General features: G+C 40.9%; 1 protein-coding gene and 1 long non-coding RNA gene across 4 annotated transcripts in view; one reads left to right on the top strand and one right to left on the bottom strand.

The window, feature by feature from the left end:
• Nucleotides 1–26,617, bottom strand: part of LOC110493766 (phosphofurin acidic cluster sorting protein 2) — a 103,573-nt gene that overhangs the window by 454 nt on the left and 76,502 nt on the right. For 2 of the 3 annotated variants that reach the window (XM_021568234.3, XM_021568233.3), the window contains 3 exons: nucleotides 26,388–26,611; nucleotides 25,970–26,083; nucleotides 16,281–21,827 (listed from right to left, as the gene is read on the bottom strand). In XM_021568234.3, coding sequence (XP_021423909.1) covers nucleotides 21,709–21,827; nucleotides 25,970–26,083; nucleotides 26,388–26,611 — 457 coding nt within the window. In that variant the 3' untranslated portion in view covers nucleotides 16,281–21,708. Of the gene's footprint in view, nucleotides 1–16,280; nucleotides 21,828–25,969; nucleotides 26,084–26,387; nucleotides 26,612–26,617 lie in introns of those variants that run through there. The other variant, XM_090204896.1, reaches the window with a different exon arrangement.
• Nucleotides 5,798–6,647, top strand: LOC149975746 (uncharacterized). The gene is made up of 2 exons (XR_016487770.1): nucleotides 5,798–6,112; nucleotides 6,455–6,647. It is a non-coding gene; the product is annotated as an uncharacterized LOC149975746 (long non-coding RNA).

The following is a 26,617-nucleotide window of genomic DNA, read 5'->3' as shown; positions in this document are numbered from 1 at the left end:
GTTAACTATTTACAAAACATAAATATTATATAGGCTATATATAGCTACTATTTTGACTGCCATGCATAGTTGATATACCTAAGTTCTACAAGATTCCAACATCTTGAGACTTCCACTGTCATTATTAGCAGAAAAAAAGCACAGCTCAAGCAAACATTAATTCATTGAGGTTGCTCCGTTTACAATCCACGCTACAAGTTATGAATTCAACTGGATAGAGATGTACAAGAAAATGGAAGCCTTGGGATAGAAAATGACAGGGTAGGAGTCCAATCTAGCCCACAATCTCTACACTCCCTGGAATCGACAAAGCCAGAGGAATAAAACACTTTGCTCCCCCTGCCTTCACAAGACAGTCACATGATTATGCTTGGCGTGGGCATAGCAGCAGAAAATTAGGCTAACCCCCGAGCATTTAGCCCTGAGTTCATCATCAAAGAGCTTGGAGATAAATATGAGGAAACTGTTGTAGCCGGCTGAATGTGCATTTCCATTGTGGAAAAATTCCGCTCTAGTCACTCGTATTAGTATTCTTATTCCAAAACAGGCAGATAATCGAACTTTGTGGTGATTTTTCATTTAAATTGAAATATCCCATTACAAAGTCTGTTTAGAGCCATGGAAACAGACTGCCAGAAATAGAGCACCAAGAGCCAATCATAAAATGAGAACTAGTCCCGCAGTGTGCCTACGTATCATTTCACCTGGATGCACAGAGCGAACTCAAGCGTGCACACACACGCAGCTTGACAGAGTAGTACAGTAGGCTTGCATGACATTCTTTTCATATTGAAAACACACACACGGCATTGAGCCTCAATCCATTCTTTTCAGCAAGTTCTAAAAATAGGTTGACGATACAGCCAAAGTCTATAGATTCAGAAAAATACAGAATTGGTTTTAAGAATGGGATTCGGCTAAATGTAATCTGGAAACAAACTGAATGGATATCTAGACTCTAGACTACATTGAACACAGGGTAAATAACAACTAGTGCAAATGGTAGCACATAGGCGGTCACCAATGTTGAAACTTGGCATGACGGATTACAGAGGTCCGATTTCAAAGAGTAATGGCGCTTTTATAGGAGCATGAGTCATATTTAATGAAAGTGGCTACAAAGCCACTATTAAACTTCTCAATGGGCATCTGTAGGAAATTCCATTTCGGATTAACCTCGAGGCATAGTCAACAACGTGGGGGGGGTTCTTTGAGCAAGCATAGACAAGACGTTTTCAATACCATAACGCAGTTAGTCCATACATCCAAAAGGTAATGAGATCTGGTATCAAAAACACTATAGATTTATTTGCATGGTAAAGCAAAGTAGTATAGTACAGAAATAATGCCACACATTCGAACCAAGCATACAGCATTGATTAGTCTTCACAGGGTCAAGTACTGTTCAGCTACAATAGGTTAAGATGTGGGCTAGTAGAACAATTAGGTCTAATTATTCATTGCAGTATGTAAGTTAGCTGTGGGCTAAAAGGAAGCTTGAAATTAGCTCTCTCTTAATTATTTACACAACGTCCCAAGGTGCACTCAGAAGAAGAAAAAGGCACAATGCAGAAAAACAAGTATGATGTTAGCTCACATGAATAAGAGATATTGGGTTCCCTCAACAGAAAACACAAGCCAGGGTTGTACTAGCCTACACTGTATTCCCTTTCAGTCAATTCAGAGGAATTCATTGAAATACAACTAATTAATTCTCATAACTAGGTGCTCATAATTCTCTACTGTGGAGTTATCAATTAATGAAGTTGAATAAAGTTCCTGATTTGACATGGTATAGACCACAAACAAAAACTTCTAGCAAATATGACGATGGTGACCGGGACACACTGCCATTTAAAGGAGAAGGAAGCTGAAATATAAAAATTGCCCTCCTTCTCACTTCCTCTGCATAATAGACCACCACCACGGGTGACATTAAAATTGCATGAGAACAGTGTGGCTAATTCAGACGCTGTCTCCATCTCCATGCCCTGTCTCGTGTCATCCAGTCTCTTTGGTAGCATAAAGCCATTCCTCTACAATCCCATCACATCCAGATGGAATTATAGGGCCCATTCGTGAGCCATCTTTTAGCTGCTGATGACTTATGGGAGTGCTTTATCTTCTCCTGCCTCTGGTCTCTGCCGGTTACCAGTGGATAGGAGTGATTGCAGACTGATGTTTCTGATTTAGGGACATGTGAGAAGGACGCACAGGTGGCTTTGGTTGGGGAGATATGTAGGGACGGCTGGAAACCTACTGGGGATGTCAATCAAAAAAAGAATACAACTTAAAAATACCTGAAATAGCTTGGTATACACTGTCATCATCATAAATCGCAAAAGCCTTCTTTGCAAAGTGGTGAAATATTGTTGTAGCCTCGTTTACATTTTGAGCTTCCATAAACATGAGTTGGGTCTACAGACAATCACGGACTACAAAAAGAAAACCAGCCATGTCACAGACACCGACGTCTTGCTTCCAGACAAACTAAACACTTTCTTTGCCCGCTTTGAGGATAATACAGTGCCATCCACGTGGCCAGCTACCGAGGACTGTGAGCCCCACCCTCTCCATGGCCGACGTGAGTAAGACATTTGAAAGTGTTAACCTTCACTAGACTGCCAGCCCAGACGGCATCCCTAGCCGCATCCTCAGAGCATGCGCAGACCAGGTGGCTGGTGTATTTACCGACACATTCAATCGCTCACCATTCCTAGTATGCTGTCCCCACATGCTTCAAGATGGCCACCATTTTTCCAGTACACAAGGCAAAGGTAACTGAACTAAATGACTATCGCCCCGTGGCACTCACTTCTGTCATCATGAAGTGCTTTGAAAGGATAATCAAGGTTCATATCACCTCCACCTTACCTGTCACCCTAGACCCACTTCACTTACTGCTCCAATAGGTCCACAGATGACGCACATCACCATAACACTGCCCTATCCCATCTGGACAAGAGGAATACCTACGTAAGAATGCTGTTTGTTGACTACAGCTCAGCATTCAACAACATAGTACCCTCCAAGCTCAACCCCACCCTGTGCAATTGGGTTCTGGACGCCCTGACGGGCCGCCCCCAGGTGGTGATGGTAGGAAACAACATCTCCAGATCGCTGATCCTCAACACTGGGGCCCCACAAGGGTGCCTGCTCAGCCCCCTCCTGTACTCCCTGTACACCCATGCCGCCAACTCAATCATCAAGTTTGCAGACACAACATTAGTAGGCTTGATTAGCAACGACGACACAGCCTACAGGGAGGTGGTGAGGGCACTGAGTGTGGTGTCAGCAAAACAACCCCTCACTCAACATCAACAAAACAAAGGAGATGATCATGGACTTCAGGAAACAGCAGAGGGAGCACCCCCCTATCCATATCAACGGGACAGCAGTGGAGAAGATGGAAAGTTATGTTCCTCGATGTGCATATCACGGGCAAACTGAAATGGTCCATCCATACAGAGTGTGGTGAAGGCGCAACAGCGTCTCTTCAATATCAGGAGTCTGAAGAAATGTAGTTGTCACCTAAAAATGTACAGATAGACAATTGAGAGCATCCTGCTGGGCTGCATCACCGCCTGGTATGGTAACTGCACCTCCCACAACCGCAAGGCTCTCCAGAGAGTAGTGCGGTCTGCACAAAGCAACACCAATGTCATACTACCTGCCCTCCAGGACACTTACAACACCCGATGTCCTAGATTATTTTTTTGGCCTTCCTGTGACAACAACCACCCGAGCCACTGCCGGTTCACCCCGCTATCATCCAGAAGGAGAGGTCAGTACAGGTGCATCAAAGCTGGGACCGAGACTGAAAAAGAGCTTCCATCTCAAGGCCATCAGACAGTTAAATAGCCATCACTAACACAGAGGCTGCTCCATACATACAGATTTGAAATCATTGGCCACTTGAATAAATGAATCACTAGTCACCTTAAATAATGTTTCCATATCTTGCATTAATCTCATATGTATAAATTGTATTTTATACCATCTTGCCTATGACGCTATGCCTTTGCTCATCCATATATTCTTATTCCATTCCTTTATTTAGATTTCCAGGTAGTTGTTGTGGAGTTGTTAGATTACATTTTAGATATTGCTGCACTGTCGGAACGAAAAGCACAAGCATTTTCCTACACTCGCAATTACATCTGCTAACCATGTGTATGTGACGAATAAAATTTGATTTGAGTATAGCGAAACAGGAAGACACTGCTGTTTATACTGAAGGTGGATCAGCTAAGCCACTTTATCTTCTGAAGAATCCGACTTTGCTCTTCACTACTTCTATTAAGGATGTATTGACATTTACAAGTAGACATTTTACAGAAAGTAACTAAGATTGACAGTTTGTGTTTTGAACAAATGCATCTGCAACCTTTAATATATCCATTAACTCATTCAACGTCAACAATCAATAACATAACCTCTCACAAGTTGAAATGTATGTGTATTTTTATTTATTTAACTAGGCAAGTCAGTTAAGAACACATTTTTATTTACAATGACGGCCTACCGTGCAAAGTGCACATTCTATAACAAGCTACCCAACAGTGGTGCTAAAACTACCACATGCTTACAGGCCTAGGTCACACATGCATGCTATGAAGTCTTGCTCTGGACCAGACATTTATTAGTAAGACTACACTTTCCATCTAACTGTGGCAAAATGGTTGATTTACTGTATGTGAATATAGGTAGGCCTATTTGTACACAATATCAAGTGAAAATAATGCATTGATGCTCACAGAACTCTTCTTGCTTAGATATACCGAAGGCCTTTAGACTAGAGGTTGACCGATTAATCGGAATGGCCGATTAATTAGGGCCGATTTCAAGTTTTCATAACAATCGTAAATCGGTATTTTTGGGTGCCGATTAGTCAATTTTTTTTATACCTTTATTTATCTAGGCAAGTCAGTTAAGAACACATTCTTATTTTCAATGACGGCCTAGGAATGGTGGGTTAACTGCCTTGTTCAGGGGCAGAACGACAGATTTTCACCTTGTCAGCTCGGGGATATAGTCTTGCAACCTTACAGTTAACAAGTCCAACACAATAACGACCTGCCTCTCTCTCGTTGCACTTCACAAGGAGACTGCCTGTTACGCAAATGCAGTAAGCCAAGGTAAGTTGCTAGCTAGCATTAAACTTATCTTATAAAAAACAATCAATCATAATCACTAGTTAACTACACATGGTTGATATTATCTAGCGTGTCCTGCGTTGCATATAATCTGACTGAGCATACAAGTACCTAAGTATCTGACTGAGCAGTGGTAGGCAGAAGCATGTTCTCATGCTTTTTTGGTCCTCCAATAATCGGTATCGGTGTTGAAAAATCATAAATCGGTCGACCTCTAGACTATAATGGACACATGCTGACTTGAGATCCACGCATATAACTTCAAATTTCTCAGAACTCTCCTTTTGAAAGTCCAATTTACACACGCATATTTAAAGTTAGGATAGGGCCCGTAGATCTCCATTCTATCAAACCCAGTAAGTCAAAAGCAATGTTCTTCCGGTGTTTTTCAGAACAAGACAAATGTTGTTTTGAACATCCTAGACAACCAGTTACGGAGATTGAATGAAAAGCCCTGCTGAGTCGCTATCCACCCTCTACCCTTTGTCTCCTCGATGTGGAGCACCAAGGCTAAATATACTTTTATAAACAGCTGGTCTGATATAATGGCTCTTCAAGCTGACATTTTCCAACCATTCTGGCAATGGTGAGTCATGGCAATGAATCATTGATGCTGGTTCAAATGCCACGCTGCCTCTTTCAGTGAGGCAGAAGGAACGGGAAAGAGGGATACCTCGTCATTTGTACAACTGAAATGTGTCTTCCACATTTAACTCAACCCCTCTGAATAGAGAGGTGCGGGGGCTGCCTTATTCGTCATGTAAGTCGTCTGCGCCCGGGGAATAGTGGGTTAACTGCCTTGCTCAAGGGCAGAACGACAGAGGGGCTCCCGAGTGGCGCAGTGGTCTAAGGCACTGCATCTCAGTGCTTGAGATGGTTCGAATCCAGGCTGAATCACATCCGGCCGTGATTGGGAGTCCCATAGGGCGGTGTACAATTGGCCCAGCGTTGTCCAGGTTTGTTCTTAACTGACTTGCCTAGTTAAATAAGGATTAAATAAATAAAATAGTATTTTGTAGGCCTCTTTGTATGTACATTTTTGACTGACAAAGGAGACAACAGCCCAACGTGATTTCAGAAGTCGGTATCACGAGGGTCAATTATAGGCCTATTACCGTTTGTGTCAGCCTGCTTCGAGGTTTCACCACCAGGGCATACATTTATTTAACAGAGCACGTTGAAAGGAAACTTCACTGCAAACTACTATGAAAATAATTAGAGGAACAAAAGCTTTCATACAGTACTGTATGTCTTCTGGGTGTGTGCACTTGAATTTCTTCCTTTTATCTCTCTTTCAGATCCAGTTACATATCGGACTGCCGTTGTTATGAGATGTCTGCAGTCCAAAGGTCACCTTACTTCTCCACTCTAGTAAATAAACAGCCAAGTGGACTGGACAAGCATCTCTGCTTTTTGAAGCACACGTTGAGCCCTAGAAACTAATATAGAACTCTGTAAATACATGACTTTATTATAAAAGCTTGGTAAGAATACCTGTCATTGAAAGTACAAAGTCATTTGTGGAATATTAGGTTTCTACATTGTGTTAAAGCACTATTTTCCTATTGAGATATATTACATTGAAAAGAAACCGGCAGGTTTCTGATGAGGACACGCAAGAGATCTGTCATTCATTCATTGCAATGAGCATTGATATGCTAAAGAAGCTATCCCTTTTCATTTCTTTGCGCCCCCAAATGTTTGGATATACTGGTAAGGTTGTTAGCCAATGAGGTAACATGACTTAAGAAAGACAAATGGTTATCATCGTCGACAAGCGAGTAGTTTTAGAACATCTCACAATATGGTTTATTAATGGAAAATGTGGTCCCGTCGATTAGAGTTTGACCGACTACGATTTTTCAACGCCAATACCGATATTGGAGCAACAAAAAAAGCCGATACTGATTAATCGCAATGAACACTTTTATTTTAACTTAATATAATACATAAATGAAATCTATTTAGTTTCAAATAAATAATGAAACATGCTCATTTGGTTTAAATAACGCAAAAACTGTTTTGGAGAAGAAAGTAAAAGTGCAATATGTGCCATGTAAAAAAGCTGATGTTTATGTTCCTTGCTCAGAACATGAGAACATATTAAAGCTGGTGGTTCAATATTCCCAGGTCTTCAATATTCCCAGTTAAGACGTTTTAGGTTGTAGTTATTATAGGAATTATGACGCGTCGACTATTTCTCTCTATACCATTTGTATTTCATATACCTTTGACTGTTGGATGTTCTTATAGGCACTTTAGTATTGCCAGCCTAATCTAGGGAGTTGATAGGCTTGAAGTCAAACAGCGCTGTGATTCAAGCATTGCTAAGAGCTGCTGGCAAACGCAGTTTAAATGAATGCTTACGAGCCTGCTGCTGCCTACCACCGCTCAGTCAGACTGCTCTATCAAATCATAGACTTAATTATGATAAACACAGAAATACAAGCCTTTGGTGATTAATATGGTCAAATCCGGAAACTATAATTTAGACAACAAAACATTTATTATTTCAGTAAAATACGGAACCGTTCTGTATTTTATCGGAAGGGTGTCAACCCTAAGTTTAAATATTGCTGTTACATTGCACAACCTTCAATGTTATGTCATAATTATGTAAAATTCTGGCAAATTAGTTCACAGTTCACAACAAGCCAGGTGGCCCAAACTGTTGCATATACCCTGACTCTGCTTGCACTGAACACAAGTGAAGTGACACAATTTCCCTAGTTAAAATTGCCTGCTAACATGAATTTATTTTAACTAAATATGCAGGTTTAAATATATATATACTTCTGTGTATTGATTTTAAGGAAGGCCTTAATGTTTATGGTTAGGTACATTTGTGCAAAGATTGCATTGCCCGAAAAAAAAGCACCCTTTTGGCAAAATTGAATTAGTCTGTGATTCAATAAATTAACAGGCACTGCATTGATTATATGTATCGCAGGACAAGCTAGTTAACCTAGTAATATCATCAACCATGTGTAGTTAACTAGTGATTATGTAAAGATTGATTGTTTTTTATAAGATACGTTTAATGCTAGCTAGCAACTTACCTTGGCTCCGTGCAGCCACAAGGTCCTTTTGATGCTGCACTCGCGTTAACAGGTGATCAGCCTGCCACGCAGTTTCCTTGTGGATTGCAATGTAATCGGCTCCCAAAAAGGCCAATTACCGATTGTTATGAAAACTTGAAATCGGCCCTGATTAATTGGCCATGTCGATCGCTACCGTCGATATACTACAAGAAAGACCTAGTTGGGCTACAAGCAAGCCTTTTTCGCTGCAGTAATGGTGAAACCATGACGCTAATGAGTCTGCACTCCCTCGTCTCTCTAGGGCAGTGTTTCCCCAAACTCAGTCCTCGGTACTCCATGGGTTTACCTTTTGTTTTACGCCCTAGCACTAAACAGCTGATTCAAATAATGAACTCCTCATCAAGAATTAGTTATTTGAATCAGCTGTGTAGTGCCTGGGCAAAAAAATAAACGTAAACACCTTGGGGTCCCCAGGACTGAGTTTGGGAAACGCTGCTCTAGGGCACTTGAAAACAACGGTACAGCGAAGCCTTATCATTACAATAATTATTATCTGGGAGATTTGTTTTCATAGTCGCACAGTTCTCCCAAAATTAAACTCCTGGTCGCACTAGATGGGTGCAATTGCGGCCCCCTTTACACTTCTATTGGTTAATTTTTATGCTAGGACTCCGGTACACAGGCGCAAAGCGGGGGCGCTCCAGTACAGTAGGTGGCGGTAATGCACCATAACGTGGAATGCCAACTGCCGATAAACCCCAAAGAAGAGGCGGGGGTGACAATGGTAGCTAGTTAGCTAGGACACCGGTATATGCAAAACTGGAGATTCCACCAAGTAGGTGTGGATATCACAATTGTCTACATTGGGCCATTTGATAGGGTTGCCTCTCCAGCTATGGGTAAACAAACAGTGACTTAAGTATACTGCGATAGCTTTACTGTTAGTCTTAGCATGTCAGCTAACAAATTAGTGGCAGAATAAGTATCATGCAAATCATTTGTTGTGATCGACAAGTATGTTAATAATAACGAACGACACTTGAGGCTGCTGAAAACGTTTATTGAAACGACAAAAAGCGTCAGCAGTTTGTTTAGGATGCCGCCAAACCTAGGTTAATTAAATGGGAGTAACAGGAGTAGCCTACGGCTGTATCACACTCGGGGGCGTGGTCACGTTAAGCCACGCCCTCCCGTGTATCTATAGACAATAGCATGAAGACTGCGGGGGCGTTCGTGCATCAATCAATGGGATGCGCCCCTGCCCAGTCATGTGAAATCCATAGATTAGGGCCTAATGTATTTATTTCAATTGACTGATTTCCATATATGAACTGTAACTCAGTGAAATTGTTCAATGTTAGGTTTATATATTTTTTTCAGTATAAATAAAATAAGCCTTTACAAGAACTGTTATCAATAGGCTACTTACTGTCTGTAGTTAGGCTGTGTAGTCAATAAGGCAAGAACAAACACACTGCCTCTCTGATGTGTCTTTCTTATGCAAAGTGTTGAATTCTGTGAGCCAAGACAAAAACACAGATGCTGTTATATGTATGTGGTTACATACCTAAATTGGTTAATTCCTCGTAGGACAGCAAGGAACTATAGGAGCCTTCTCGATGTACATGCAACAGCAAGAAACCTATCCCAACAGAATTCGCAGAGGAGCACGGCGATTTGGTTCGGGAAAATGCTTGATTTTTTTTTACAAGAACGACGCCATTTCATTGCGCACAACTGACAAACAAACTCTTTGACGGTACATTCTAAATAAATATCAGGGCGACCGCAATGATAAATGTGTTGCCAACGGAGCTTATTTTAAATCCAAAATGTCTTCCATGGATATTGATCTCCCAGCATCCACAGCGAATATTTTTGAATGACGTCGTCATGTATTGGATTTTTCGGGCGTGGCTGCACAGAGGCTGTGTATATGAGTTAACAAATCCAAATACATCATTCCCATAGATACATCATTGGTCATATAGATAAATAAATCCCCCATTAATTTTATTCATTTGAATTGATACTTGCCTTCAACTGGTCTACATAGCAAATACATGAAATGTGTTGATTTGATTAATAACCTAGTTATACAAAAAATATATATCATTAAATAGTTCTAACCAAACAAAAAAAGAACAAAAATCCAGATGTTCGAATATGGTAAAAAAAAAATCAATATTTCACAGTTTAATGTTAGATGGTTCGTTACCCTGAAAGTAGCCTATGGGAGAAACTAATCCATTGTTCAGATTTCCTTGAACATCACTAAAATATTTAGCTAACATTAGCCACGACTAGCTAATAATAAAAAATCATTTAAAGGAAATGTATTAAACAAACGGTCCTCAAGAAGGAAAGAGATCAATAGTTTCTAGTAAATCATTGTGAATTGCATTTATTCATATGATACGAAGACAATTAGGAACACCGAAACTCATTTGAACGCGGCAAAAGAGTTGCGGGGTAAACCACACATCGACGAACAACATTAGTACCGCGTTCAAGACAACTTGGAACTCGGACATTTGAGACTTGTAAACTCGTTGTGGAAAGATGAGGTCAGAGTTTCCCACTTTGATATGATCAATATATGACCAATAGGAAGCTCTACGCAAAAAACGCAAGCAAATTCAAGTTGTCATGAACAAGGCATAAACGTAATTCAGACCCCACATACCCAGGCTTCATTCCAAACACATAAAAGACACACCCTATCCCCTCAGCCCTCAAATTAAGTGATTGCAGGGCGAGGGAGGAAGGAATGATTTTTAAATGGATCGCCCTTGCCTGGAAATTCGTCACTCATTCAATCCGCGATGACGTTGATTTCAGCCACCGGTAGTTTGTGGGTGCTTTATATGCTCTACAGTCAATTATGATTGCATGTCTACTTATATTAACTATATAATTATTAATATACGACTACTGTATGATATCTTGCAAATGAATTAGCTAACTAACATTAGCCTGCCTAGCTGGAACTTCTGAAGAATTTAAATGTTTTATTTCTACAATTTCTAAAAGTCAACCAAACAAAAACATAATTACTTTTACAAGAAGTGTTTGTGCATTAGTAGCACAATTTCTAACCTTTTTACATTCGTTTTTACTTACACTTGTATGTTGACTTATCCATATTGACATTGAGGTTTTAAGTTTCGGTGGACTTTTCTTAGCGGATGTACAATCATCGCGAATTGAATTTATGTGGCGTTTCAGGCCCAAAGTGAACATAATTGTACACTCACAAACTCAATAAAAAAAACAAGGGCTGAGGTGCTTACGATTGTTTGGCGAGGGTAGGTGGATGAGAGTGTATTTTTTTTAAATTTGAAACGCAGCCTGGAGACGTGATAGTCTGGTGTCCCATTGTGATATAGCTACATAGCTCTGACAGATGGGATTCACACTCAGCGAGAATTTGTCAAACCACACTAGCTTCGCCAGGAGTGGCTCAACATGTGGTTGCTAGCAAACCGAGAGCATGCTAGGTATCAACCAGCCAATAAATTTGTTTGGGGTGGCAGTTAACCTAGTGGTTTGAGCGTTGGGCTAGTAACCGAAATGGTTGCTAGATCGAATCCCTGAGCCAACAAGGCAGTTAAACCACTGTTACTAGGCCGTTCTTATCTGACTTAGTTAGATAAAGGTAAAAAATCAACACCCAAACCAGTAAGGTCGGTTAGTCAATCACGGCTCGATATTGCAGAGAATCCCGCCATTTTCACGTTCCCTCGCCCGTGCTCGCATTGCCCAATGGTCCCCCGCCCTCTTCCCTTCCCTCGGATGAAAATTAATGGATTCTGTTTTTTCATCGCCCCCTATCGCCATCAGTGGATAGCTACTGTGGACAAGCAGCTCGAACACGCACCTTCTAAAATGTGCCGTGGATTACACACTGTTCAACCTTACTACATTTTTCAAATGATTGGACCTTAAAGGTTATATTTCCAGACAGAAATATCACAGACGACCTGATCGAACCTGGTTCTCCTGTGACAATCACCCCAACCTCAACAAGCAACACATCACTCACCAGCCAGCACCTGCAGCAGCCTTTCCACCATCTATATGCAAATACAGTCCTCATTATCTTAAATGGAGCTATTTGATTGTCAACCAATTTAGTAACCACACCACCAAATGAAACAGCAGATTCCCATTTTTGAATTGTTCGGTCACGTCTGTCCTGAGCTACTACTAACAACACAACACCTGTGAGACCTGAGGCAGATAGACCTGCAAAAAGGAAGAAGTCCAGGGGAGGAGGCTATAGAGGATCAACAGGGAGAGGATGTTGCTGACAACGAGGATGAACGATTCTTGAAGGCTGGGCACACACTGGTTGAATCAAAGTTGTAATTTGTGACGTGGAATTAACGTGGAAAATACATTGGATTTGAAAAAAGTAATCAACCAGTAATGTTTTCATCCCTGGGGGTTCGTCCAGGGAGACATACAAGCCAGAACAGACACTGGGCCTAGGTCACACATGCATGCCATGAAGTCTTGCTCTGGACCAGACATAGGCTCAGCATTTAGTGTCTGGTTCCTCTCACTTACACTTTCCCACAACGTTCCCGCCTAACTGTGGCTAAATGGTTGATTTACTTTATGTGAATATAGGTAGGCCTATTTGTTTGCAATATCAAATAAAAATAATGCATTGATGCTCACATAACTCTTCTTGCTCAGATACACTGAAGGCCTTTAATGGACACATGCTGACTTGAGATTCACGCATTTCATTTCATATAATTTCTCAGAACTCTCTTTTTGAAAGTACAATTTACACACACATTTAAAGTTAGGATTAGGATAAGTTAGTATGTCCCCATTCTATCAAACGCAGTGAATTAAAAGCAATGTTCTTCCGGTGTTTTCCAGCACAAGACAAATGTTGTTTTGAACATCCTAGACAACCAGTTACGGAGATTGAATGAAAAGCCCTGCTGAGTCGCTAACCACCCTCTCCCCTTTGTCTCCTCGATGTGAAGCACCAAGGCTAAAGATACTTTTATAAACAGCTGGTCTGATATAATAGCTCTTCAAGCTGACATTTTCCAACCATTCTGGCAATGGTGAGTCATGGCAATGAATCATTGATACTGGTTCGAAAGCCACGCTCAGAAGGAAAGGGAAAGAGGGATACCTAGCCAGTTGTACAACAATGCATTCAACTGAAATGTGTCTTCCGCATTTAACTCAACCCCTCAGAATTAGAGAGGTGCGGGGGGTGCCTTAATCGACATCCACATCGTCAGCGCCTGGGAAACAGTGGGTTAACTGCCTTGCTCAGGGGCAGAACGACAGAATTTTGACAGGTGTATAAAATTGAGCACATGGCCATGCATTCTCCAAATATTGGCAGTAGAATGGCCTTACTGAAGAGCTGTGACTCCCTCTTAGAGTCAACTGTAAGTGCCGTTATTGGGAAGTGGAAACATCTTTCATATTATAGATTCTTCAAAGTAGTCACCGATTGCCTTGATGACAGCTTTGCACACTCTTGGCATTCTCTCAACCAGTTTCACCTGGAATGCTTTTCCAACAGTCTTGAAGAACTTCCCACATATGCTGAGCACTTGTCTGCTGCTTTTCCTTCACTCTGCGGTCCAACTTATCCCAAACCATCTCAATTGAGTTGAGGTCGGGTGATTGTGGAGGCCAGGTCATCTGATGCAGCACTCCATCACTCTCCTTGGTCAAATAGCCCTTACACAGCCTGGAGCTGTGTTGGGTCATTGTCCTGTTGAAAAACAAATGATAGTCCCACTAAGCGCAAACCAGATGGGATGGCGTACCGCTGCAGAATGCTGTGGTAGCCATGCTGGTGCCTTGAATTCTAAATAAATCACTGACAGTGTCACCAGCAAAGCACTCCCACACCATCACACCTCCTCCTCCATGCTTCACAGTGGGAACCACACACGCGGAGATCATCCGTTCACCTACTCTGCGTCTCACAAAGACACAGTTGGAACCAAAAATCTCAAATTTGGACTCATCAGACCAAAGGACATATTTCCTCTGGTCTAATGTCCATTGCTCATGTTTCTTGGCCCAAGCAAGGCTATTATTCTTATTGTTGTCCTTTAGTAGTGGTTTCTTTGCAACAATTCGACCACGAAGGACTGATTCGTGCAGTCTCCTCTGAACAGTTGATGTTCAGATGTGTCTGTTACTTGAACTCTGTGAAGCATTTATTTGGGCTGCAATTTCTGAGGCTGTGAACTGCAGCAGAGGTAACTCTGGTTCTTCCTCTCCTGTGGAGGTCCTCATGAGAGCCAGTTTCATCATAGCGCTTGATGGTTTTTGCAATTGCACTTGAAGAAACTTTCAAAGGTCTTGAAATGTTCCACATTGACTGACCTTCATGTCTTAAAGTAAGGATGGACTATTATTTCTATTTGCTTATTTGAGCTGTTCTTGCCATAATATGGAATTGGTCTTTTACCAAATAGGCCCATCTTCTGTATACCACCCCTACCTTTTCACAACACAACTGATAGGCTCCAACGCATTAAGAAGGAAATAAATTCCACAAATGAACTTCTATCAAGGCACACTTGTTCATTGAAATGCATTCCAGGTGACTACCTCATGAAGCTGGTTGAGAGAATGCCAAGTGTGTGCAAAGCTGTCTGACATCAAGGCAAAGGGTGGCTACTTTGAAGAATCTAAAATTATTGACCACTTTTTTGGTTACTACATGATTCCATATGTGTTATTTAATAGTTTTGATGTCTTCACTATTATTCTACAATGTAGAAAATAGTTAAAATAAAGAAAAACCCTTGAATGAGTAGGTGTGTCCAAACTTTTGACTGGTAGTATAAATCAATGTATATGCAAAAACACAGGTATTGAAAGAGACAATTGTGAAAATCAACCTGTAATACATGCTGTGAAATATGATGATGATGAATGTGGTTTTGAGTGTTTTTTTTTAGCAAACATACATTTTGTTTAGTAAACCCACTTAAACACATTATCTTACATTCTTGTCCTTTTGCCCTCAACCCACAGAATCATTTTGATTAAGCCAATTTTTTTCATTCATGAAAGAGATGGAACAATTCTTGAAAGTGTTGATTTTTAAAAACATATTTGGCTTTTTTTTTTTACCGTGCAGATGATGATACCATAGTCTAGGAAAGGAAGCAGCAGTTGGGTTAATGTATTTTTAATGGATACAGTAAAATACAGTAAACAGTTATTTGATCTGTACAGTAACCCAAGGTTATTAATTGTTTTTCTTAGATTATCAATATGCTTTCCAAAGGATTAATCAAACAAATCCAAATATATTTTTAAAAATCAACACTTTAAAGAATTGTTCCATCTCTTGCATGAATGAAAAAATTGCCAGCTGTGAAGTTAATTCTTTTTCGTGTCCCAAACAGCATGATATGGGACTTTGTTTGATTTAAAACCAAATTATTTGCTAGAAACCATTTGTGTTCATCTTGGAGACTTGCTCGTATCTGCAAAACATTTGAACCATACAGTATTTATATCGTCAGCAGACCTGGGTTCAAATAGATGCCTTTAAGAGCCGCATTGTTGACAGCGCTCTGCAATGCGTGATCAAATTGAATCCCGGCCATCACCTTCTTTGGAATCTGTATCCGACACGGAATGTGGGGCTGGACGCTTGCTCAAGTCCGCTATTGTTGATTGTGCTTATGAGGAGATGACCATGCCTCTTAGTGGCACAGATGGCAGAGAGGGAGGGTGAAAGCTTCCTATTTGACAACCAAAGTTGGATTGGATTTAATTCATATTAAATCCAAACATGAAATTAAGCTCTGGTGTGTGGAATATCTGACTTTATTAACATTTAAATTGAAAGATTCAGATCATGATTCAGATGTGTACAATGACTCTGCCATCTGCTGTTGGTAAGGGGAATCCAACACCATGTAAAACTGTCCAGACTCAGGTATGAGCTCATATTCTGTGTGTGTGTGTGTTCTGTATGCAAAGTATGGTTAATAGGTACACGGTATTATGACAACATGAGTATCTTTCCAAAATGAAACAAAATGAAACAGTAATAAAACAATGCAAATTCTCTCAACACTCCTTTAATAGTCTGTTTTCACTTACAACACTTCAAAACCCAATTTCCAAACATCATTTTTTTTATACAAAAGAGCTCAACTCTTTTCTTAAAAAGGGTTAGAATCATAAAATGGCCATACAAAAACTTAATAAAGAGTAAGATGGAAATAAAACAAAAAATATTACAATAAACTAAAACTGATATGACAAAAAAAAAGACATACCGACATCATAAAAACAAGAGCTTCTACCTTGTATTCTTTAGTGGTTAATTTAAAAAAGAAAGAACACTGTCTGTCACATCATTTAAAATAATGTTTGTGCAAAACCATCAGCAAACTTGAACTATACTTAAAAGAGCTGTAAAAGCTCAATGTTGGAGTTATTTGACTGTCCAGTTTTTCTTGGTATTACTTGGTGCCGCTTGACTTCCCAAAAGTAGTGCTATAATATACAGTTGAAGTCGGAAGTTTACATACACCTTAGCCAAATACATTTAAGCTCAGTTTTTCACAATTCCTAACATTTAATCCTAGTAAAAATTCCCTGTCTTAGGTCAGTTAAGATCACCACTTTATTTTAAGAATGTGAAATGTCAGAATAATAGGAGAGAATTATTTACTTAATCTTTTATTCTTTCATCACAGTCCCAGTGGGTCAGAAGTTTACACAAACAATTAGTATTTGGTAGCATTGACTTTAAATTGTTTAACTTGGGTCAAACGTTTTGGGTAGCCTTCCACAATCTTCCCACAATAAGTTGAGTGAATTCTGACCCATTCCTCCTGGCAGAGCTGGTGCAACTGAGTCAAGTTTGTAGGCCTCCTTGCTCGCACACGCTTTTTCAGATCTGCCCACAAAATTTCTATAGGATTTGATGTCGGGGCTTTGTGATGGCCACTCCAATACGTTGACTTTGTTGTCCTTAAGCCATTTTGCCACGACTTTGGAAGTATGCTTGGGGTCATTGTCCATTTGGAAGTCCCATTTGTGACCAAGCTTTAACTTCCAGACTGATAACTTGAGATGTTGCTTCAATATATCCACATAATTTACCTTCCTCAATGTGCCATCTATTTTGTGAAGTGCACCAGTCTCCCCTGCAGCAAAGCGCCCCTACAACATGATGCTGCCACCCCTGTGCTTCACGGTTGGGATGGTGTTCTTTGGCTTGCAAGTCTCCCCCTTTTTTCTCCAAACATAACAATGGTCATTATGGTCAAACAATTATATTGTTGTTTCATCAGACCACAGGACATTTCTCCAAAAAGTACAATCTTTGTCCCCATGTGCAGTTGCAAACTGTAGTCTGGATTTTTTTATGGCAGTTTTGGAGCAGTGGCTTCCTTGTCGATATAGGACTTTTTTTTTTTTACTGTAGATATAGATACTTTTGTACCTGTTTCCTCCAGCATCTTTACAAGGTCCTTTCCTGTTGTTCTGCAATTGATTTGCACTTTTCGCACCAAAGTACGTTCATCTCTAGGAGACAGAACGTGTCTCCTTCCTGAGCGGTATGACGGCTGCGTGGTCGCATGGTGTTTATACTAGCGTACTATAGTTTGTACAGATGAACGTGGTACCTTGGAAACTGCTCCCAAGGATGAACCAGACTTGTGGAGGTCTACAATTTGTTTTCTGAGGTCTTAGCTGATTTCTTTTGATTTTCCCATGACGTCAAGCAAAGAGGCACAGAGTTTGAAGGTAAACCTTGAAATACATCCACAGGTACACCTCCAATGGACTCAAATTATGTCAATTAGCCTATCAGAAGCTTCTAAAGCCATGACATAATTCTCTGGAATCTTCCAAGCTGTTTAAAGGCACAGTTAACTTAGTGTATGTAAACTTCTGACCCACTGGAATTGTGATACAGTGAATTATAAGTGAAATAATCTGTAAACAATTGTTGGAAAAATGACTTGTGTCATGCACAAAGTAGATGTCCTAACCGACTTGCCAAAACTATAGTTTGTTCACAAGACATTTGTGGAGTGGTTGAAAAAACGAGTTTTAATGACTCAAACCTAAGTGTATGGACACTTCTGACTTCAACTGTAAATATGTATTATGAAGTAGTGGAACATATTTGTGTTTCAGTTATGTATAGATACACTACATGACCAAAAGTATGTGGTCACCTGCTCGTCGAATGTCTCATTCCAAAATCATTGGCATCAATATGCAGTTGACCGGGGCAGCTCTAGCAGGGCAGAAATGCAAGGAAAAGACTTGTTGGAAAGGTGGCATCCTATGACGGTGCCACGTTGAAAGTCACTGAGCTCTTCAGTAAGGCCATTCTACTGCCAATGTTTGACTAGGGCGATTGCTGAGCTGTGTGCTCGGTTTTATACACGTCAGCAACGGGTGTGGCAGAAATAGCCGAATCCACTAATTTGAAGGGGTGGTCAAATACTGTTGTGTATATGGTGTCCATTTGTATCATGAAATAGTGGAACACTGTATAGTCAAATGAGTGACATTGACCGAAGACCTTCCCCCTTTCAGAGGCAAAAACACGAAACACCTTGACCGTCAGCAATGCACGAAGAAAGGGTCAAACATACGGTAACATACACTGTTGTTAATACTCAGCTACCACGGTGAAGATGAACAACAAATACATCAAATGTAATACTATCCATGTAGTATCTAATCGCAAGAGAAGCCATAGTTTTCAAATGGTTGATATTGACAAATGGGGTTACACAGTACCCCTTCTGAGCGCATGCACACACAGACACACACTTACAATCTCCAAAACACACTTTCATCCAAATGAAATGCATTTTCGTGTCAAGTCACAAAGATACAAGGTAAAAAGACGGAGAGAGGCGAAATAACAAAGGAAGGAAGCTTTGACTTCCAGGTGTCCTGCATAGCCTCGACTGAAGAGGCACAGGACGTTATTTCCCTCATAGGTCTATGAGAAAATACACCTCATGAAAAAACAACACACAATACAACAACATTGCTGACATTAAAATCCTGGCAATTCCCTAAAAACCAATTAAGCCTGTGGCCCTTTTTGACTCAACATTATGAGTGGGTCTATCTTTAAAGAAAGTATAAAAACAGAGAACAGTGGACAGCAATTAGTTCATTGTTGAATACGGCACGCTAGTTTTATAAAAAGGGATTCTTGTCTTTCAGAATGGATAAAGTTAGAAAAAAGAACACCAATGTCACTGGTAAATAGTTTAACAACCGGGGAATTCTTCGACCCTTTTCACACTACTGTACCAAGCCAAACTGTACTGTGTTTAACTGTTTTTTTCCCACATGGTCATTTTGAACACAGTTCCAACAACTATCGTGGATGCTTAACCAGGCCAGTGCAGTACAGCTTGGCTTGGGTCTTCTCAGTAGTAGTGTGGGAAGGGTATTACTGAAAACTGCACTGCTGAGCCCTTTGCAGAGAGTAGGCTAATCAGGTGTGTTAGAGCAGGGCACTGGGAACAATACATTGGTTTCCTTCTTTCTTTGCCCTCCCTTTCTCTCTCCTATACATGTTTGTGTCCAGAAATTCTCGCATGCACCTAGGGCCCGCGTCACAAATTCACAAGTAAAGTCATTGCATTGAACTCGCCTAAGGATACATTCCACTCTCTGATGAATGTCTCTCGTTATACAGTGCCAAGTTTCTTGGTTACTGATTGTCCCAATTCTGTTTCCGTACAATGTGCTTCTAAATCAAAAAGGCAAGTATACTAGCTAGAAAGTAGTGTATCAAAAAACTTGAGTAAGTCACTTTTCTCAATAAAAAAAGAGAACAAAATACGTCTCTTCATAGCAAGAGGGGTTCCTCTGCAAATTTCACAGCAATTCCTCTCTCAGCATCCCACCCTTTCCCCTAAAAATCAGTAACACACTGCCTCCCGGCACACACTGCGAACACACACCAACACACCCCTTCAATCCTCTTACATTATATACAGGACATTAACCCACATAGGATTTCACAGAAATAATAATATAGTAACAAAACAAAGTGCCAACAAAGCTGCCATTACAGGTGGCCATTATAAGTGTCTAACCACAATATACACTATTATACTTAAAAGGCAGCATACATTTTTTAACAAAACATGTTTTTTTCCTTCTTTTTTTGCTGGTGTATAAAACAGTAACATTTGACGTTGACAACAACATCCATTTTATACTGGGAACACAGGTTTGTAACTGGACAGTTTCCACAGGAAAAGGACTAGGGGGGGTTGTTTACGTTTTTTGCTTAGTCAGAGCAGGGCTGGGTTCCAATCTGGTGGATTACTCCCAGCCTTCCCCACTACCTTTGGCAACTTGGAGAGCCCACGGAGCTGAATGACTTGGAGTTGGATTCATTTCAAACTTAGACTTAGAAATGTATTTCTAATAATTACATTTTGAAACATTGGGAACCAACATATAAGGACCTATAATCTTCACTTCATGGAGCTATTACCATATTGATAGCCTCAATACCTAGTAAATACAAATATCAAAAGGACAGAAAGGAAGGGAGTGATTTTTTAGAATGTCCTCCAGCTTGTCTCTCTCTATGGAAGATGAGGACTGTTCAAAGGGAACAGAATTATTTTTTTCAGAATTGAACCCAGCCCCATTCTCTCTATGGGAGATGAGGTTCGTTTTAAAGGACGGAAGGAAAGGAGTGATTTTTCAGAATGGAAACCAGCCCATCTCTCTCTATGGGAGATGATAAAGGCTGTTCAGGGGTCAGGGTTTAAGGAGAAGGGGGTAGCTGCAACCCAATTTGTCGACCGGCGTATAGGCGAGTGGATGTGTTCGAAAGGTGAGTCTGAGTCGTATTTCGCTGTTAGTTAAACACAAGTAATTGTAGATTTTTAGTTGTAAAACTGACGATTGTTTATTTTTTATTAAAAGTACTGATGATGGGTGTACTATTGCTTGTATGCATGTGCTCACTGTGACGGTCACCCTGATATTGGCTACTAATTAGCTACTTCCCACGACAGGGACAAGCACTTGGAAAGCGAGAGCAAGGACACTGTGTCCAGGTGTTGTTGCCCTTCATGCCATGCCCATTGAGTAGACTGTATGTGTGTATCAACGTGAAATCTCGATGGTTATCAATATTAGTTATTTCTTGTGTAGGCTTCTATCCTACTTGAAATAAAATCATAGGAGAGATGAAGAAAATTGGCACGTTAGCTACCGCTGGCGACAACTTGACACAGCTGCCCAGTGGGAAGCACCTCCGGTCAGCAGGCAACTCGATACAAAACCGGTGCACCGGTCGGCGGATTATCAACTCGTATCAGCCATGCAAAAGGGTCTTGAGTGGCAACAAATCTGCTCAATTAGCTGATTATCTTTCCAATCACCCACTCCTTTCGACACACCCACTCGCCCATACTCCGGTTGCCATATTGGACTGCAGCTACCCATACTTGGGTTTAGGTGGTAGTGATATGTCACATGGCGGGCTTGGTGTAGCCGAAGATGCCAACAGGGAAGTGCTTGACGTGAGTGGGCCACTGGGCAGCCAGCTGGAAAAACTTGACATCATTCCACTCCACGCCGTCAATGGACACTATGGAGAGAGGGAGAGAGAGCGAGAAAGGAGAAAGAGACGCAAAACTGTTCATTTCAACCACTTGGTGGCGATATTGCACTTGTTAAAGACTCAACGATTGAATTGAGGCTATTCGGAGAATTCACATTAACCTATGTGTGTGTGTCTTCAGCACGTACTCTACAGTATGTGTTAAAACAGGATAAGTATGTAGTATACATGTATGATTGAACATGTGGGTGCATGCTTGCGTTGAAGTGATGCAGAGTGGGGTGTTTGGGTAGGGCTGTGGCAGTCATGACATTTCGTCAGCCCCGTTTATTGTCTAATTACTGTCGGTCTCACGGTAATTGCCCGTTAATTAACATAAACACATTTAGCCTCCACGCACACAAGCCTCTGATGTGCGCCTTTGGAACATCTACATTTAATATACACCATCATAATAAATCAATTTCGAAAGGAAACATTTTTAAAAGGAAACATTATTAGGTAAAGACCATGTATTTCAGAAGAAGAGAATAGATGTCATCTGGCTATGCGCCATGCCATAGCCTGTATGCTAGTTCATTTAGCATGCGAGATATGCATAGAAGTCCCGTGGCGTTATTTTTATATTATATGATTTTATAGTAAGAAGAATATAATTGAACTTAGCTGAATAAAATAGACAGGATATTTTTCCTATTCCGGAGCGACTGCGCATATGAAGTGGCTATGTTGAGCGTAAAAGTGATCATTTGAAACAGGTCCTATATGCTAGATTTAGATTTATTTGAACACTTTAGTTGTGTTTATACAAACCTTACAATGTCTTAGAAATCAAAACATATATGGGCTCCATGATGCGACTATAGACTATTGATGATTTGAGAAAGTTGCAAAAAAAAGCTTCCGCTCTGTTCCTTGCCTCAGGCTGCACACGCTGCTCTCTCATCAAGTGCACTCGAATAGTAAAATGGGGCCGCTTTCCACGGTTCATTCTTCAATCATGCCAGGTAGGCTATTCCGGTATTATAGTGGAGCATGTTCTTAATATGAGCAGCTGAGAAATAAATAGAGTAGCGGCTGGGATCCTCCTCTTTTTGGTGGCAACCATCAAAACTCTGCTTTCACACGGGATTGCATATCGAAATGTCTGGACATAGTACCAGTCAAAAGTTTGGACACACGTACTCATTCAAGGGTCTTTATTTTTTTACTATTTTCTACATTGTAGAATAATAGTGAAGACATCAAAACTATGAAATAACACATGGAATCATGTAGTAACCAAGAAAGTGTTAAACAAATCAAAATATATTTTAGATTTTAAATTATTCAAAACAGCCACAGCTTTGCACACTCTCATTCTCTCAACCAGCTTCACCTGGAATTCTTTTCCAACAGACTTGAAGGAGTTCCCACATATGCTGAGCACCTGTTGGCTGCATTTCCTTCACACTGTGGTCCAACTCATCCCAAACCATCTCAATTGGGTTGAGGTTGGGTGATTGTGGAGGCCAGGTCATCTGGTGCAGCACTCCATCACTCTCCTTCTTGGTCAAATAGCCCTTACACAGCCTGTGTTGGGTCATTGTCCTGTTGAAAAACAATTCATAGTCCCAACTAAGCGCAAACCAGATGGGATGGCGTATCGCTGCAGAATGCTGTGGTAGCCATGCTGGTTAAGTGTGCCTTGAATTCGAAATAAATCACTGACAGTGTCACCAGCAAAGCACTCCCACACCATCACACCTCCTCCTCCATGCTTCACGGTGGGAACCACACATGCAGAGATCATCTGTTCACCTACTCTGCATCTCACAAAGACATGGCGGTTGAAACCAAAAATCTCAAATTTGGACTCATTTCCAGATTTCCACCGGTCTAATGTCCATTGCTCATGTTTCTTGGCCCAAGCTCTTCTTATTGGTGTTCTTTAGTAGTGGTTTCTTTGCAGCAATTCAACCATGAAAGTCTCCTTTGAACAGTTGATGTTGAGCTGTGTCTGTTACTTGAACTCTGTGAAGCATTTATTTAGCCAGCAATATTTGAGGCTGGTAACTCTAATGAACTTATCCTCAGAGGTGATTCTGGGTCTTCCTTTCCTGTGGCGGTCCTCATGAGAGCCAGTTTCATCATAGCGCTTGATGGTTTTTGCAACTGCACTTGAAGAAACTTTTAAAGTTCTTGGAACATTTCTGGATTGACTGACCTTCATGTCTTAAAGTAATGATGGACTGTCGTTTCTCTTTGCTTATTTGAGCTGTTCTTGCCATAATATGGACTTGTGTCTTTTACCAAATATAGCTATCTTATGTATACCACCCCTACCTTGTCACAACAACAACATTAAGTTAAAAAAAATCCACAAATGAACTTTTAACAAGGCACACCTGTTAATTTAAATGCATGCCAGGTCACTACCTCATGAAGCTGGTTGAGAGAATACCAAGAGTGTGCAAAGCTGTCATCAAGGCAAAGGGTGTGTAAGAATATTTCGAAGATAAATACACAATGCAGAGAACGACAGGTCAAGAAAGTACTAACGATCAATGGAAATAGTGTTTTTTCTGTAAGAGAGAATTATTGATCTATGGGTCAGAGACATGGGAGGAATTTGTCTCGTCATTGAGCCTGAAATATGATACTTATTATTTGGCCATTGGTCCAGTTTTATTGCAAGGAATTCTAATTGGTCAACCACAGGCTGGGTTATAAAACTACATCCTGTCCCTTTGTTCTGTGGCGAGAATCACAGGAGAGAATCACTGAGGACAGGGGAGCATGAACATATACCATCTACCTCCCTGCATGATTTGTTCTCTTTGAATTAACATATTTTCCTCCCCTGATTTGCTTTTGGGTTTGTGTAATTGAAGAGGAACATCAACTGTAAACAGGTGTCTAATTTGAAGAATCTCAAATATATAATATAGTGTTCGGAAACATTGATAGCAACATGTTTTCACAACGAAACATAATTCATTTAAACTGTTGACAGCCCCTCTCTCTGCACGCTCAAGAAAGGAATAAAGGAGAGAGAGGAGATGGAAAAGCACGGTGGTGAGATATTCTGTGGCTAAAGGTAACGTGTCAGCCTATTAATTCTGAAAATATAAAACATTTCCTATTACTAGGCTATTCAAATTCAAATTCACTATAATTGTAGGCTAATTCTGTGTGCCGCCCTGCACAACCAACCAACAGCATCGCCTATGTTCTCTCCCAGACTCATGGATAGAAAGTTTGGAGCGTAGCATAAGGTAAGGTAACCAGTCCATCCAGTATGCATAATAATGCACAATAATAAAGTCCACATTCAAAGGAGATGACTAGAATTTGTTTCATTTTGGAGTATAGGCGAGACCAATTACAAAGACATCTTAAATCAATGTTGTTTTTATATGTTTTTTTGCCGTGCGTAATAGGCCTTTGCGGTAGGCTATGTATTGTATGGCACAAGCATGTGCTCTAATATGTGTATGAGTGTTTTGAATGAATCATCAACTTAGAAAGCACTGTCCATTTCGTTATGTTAGACTTTGATACAACATCCACAACAACCATGCTTTCCACTCAGGTTCAACCTGCTGCTGAACTTCTTTCTTTAAATTGATCAATCACAGTAAGGTGAGTTTTAAAAACACAATACTGTTATGATGATAAGTGTTTGATGTGATTTTCGTTTTTTATTTGCATTGACGTCAGAATGGTTAGAGGGACAATAAGAGCCCTGAGTACCAGGCCATTAGGACCTGATGGTCGTTAGCGAGTTGGGTACTACTACTAACACAATCTCCAGAGGAGATTACTGTGACTCAACGGTCACGTGGAATTTGACTGCGGTCATGACTCATGACTGCAGGTGTGACGGTAATACGGTCACCAGTACTTGACTTGGACTGAAATAGGTAGGTGCCAGTACTCATTTTAGGTGCAGGTACTTTATATATTTAGGTGCAGGAGCTCCACAATACTTTTGAGCACATTTTCTATTAGAGGAATAGGAGCTCAAGTAGTAGAAAATGTGATGTGCCAGTACTCAGCTCTGGTGAGCTCCTGCCCAAGTCGAGCTCTGGCGGTCAACGCAACAACCCTATGTGTGGGTATGTGTTTATGCTTACGTGTGTGTGTGTGTGTGTGTCTGTGTGTGTGTGTGTTTGTCAGGCCTGTACCTCTCAGCATGGTGTGCTGGTGTTTGGCAGTGCAGATCAGCCTGCTGATGCCCTCGATCACCTGGCTCTTGGAGTCCACCTCCTTCTCCTTGGGCTTTTTACTCAGGAATATCACTGCTCATCAAAGCGTGAGAAAGAGAAGAGCGAGAGAGGACATCAGTGAAGTAAAGAGATAATAAAAAATAAACTAAAGATGTAAAGGTAAAGACGTAATTTTCATGCCGACATCAACACAAAATCTGGTTGTTGCTGTATTTGGCCAGATAACTAGATTACAACCAGAAAAAGACGTCTTCTTCATCAGGCACACATTTTCATATAGAAAAACATAACATGCTATGAGTTGCAAGGTGGCATTAACACTTATAACGGGTAATAACACATTCAACCCATCGGCTTTCAGTAAAGCGACACCCACCTTTCTTGTTCTTCTCCTTCATGACAACGGTCATGGCCATGCCGGGAGGGGGTGTCAGCTCGCCCCCGTTGGGGATGCGGGACACCTGCAGCGAGCGGAAGTTGCTCTTCAGGGTATTCTTGATGCCCACGTCGCGTTTCTCGCCCTCCTTCTTCTTGTCGGCACCGTGACATGTCCAGTAGTCCACCTGGAGCCCCATCACCTCCCCGCCTGTCACCGGAGAGCTGCAC

Source organism: Oncorhynchus mykiss, chromosome 17 (genome assembly GCF_057628025.1).
Source record: "Oncorhynchus mykiss isolate SJ-2025 chromosome 17, ASM5762802v1, whole genome shotgun sequence".
Taxonomy (NCBI): Eukaryota; Metazoa; Chordata; class Actinopteri; order Salmoniformes; family Salmonidae; genus Oncorhynchus; species Oncorhynchus mykiss.
Note: the sequence above shows the minus strand (reverse complement) of the source record. Positions and strands in the feature narration are given on the sequence as shown.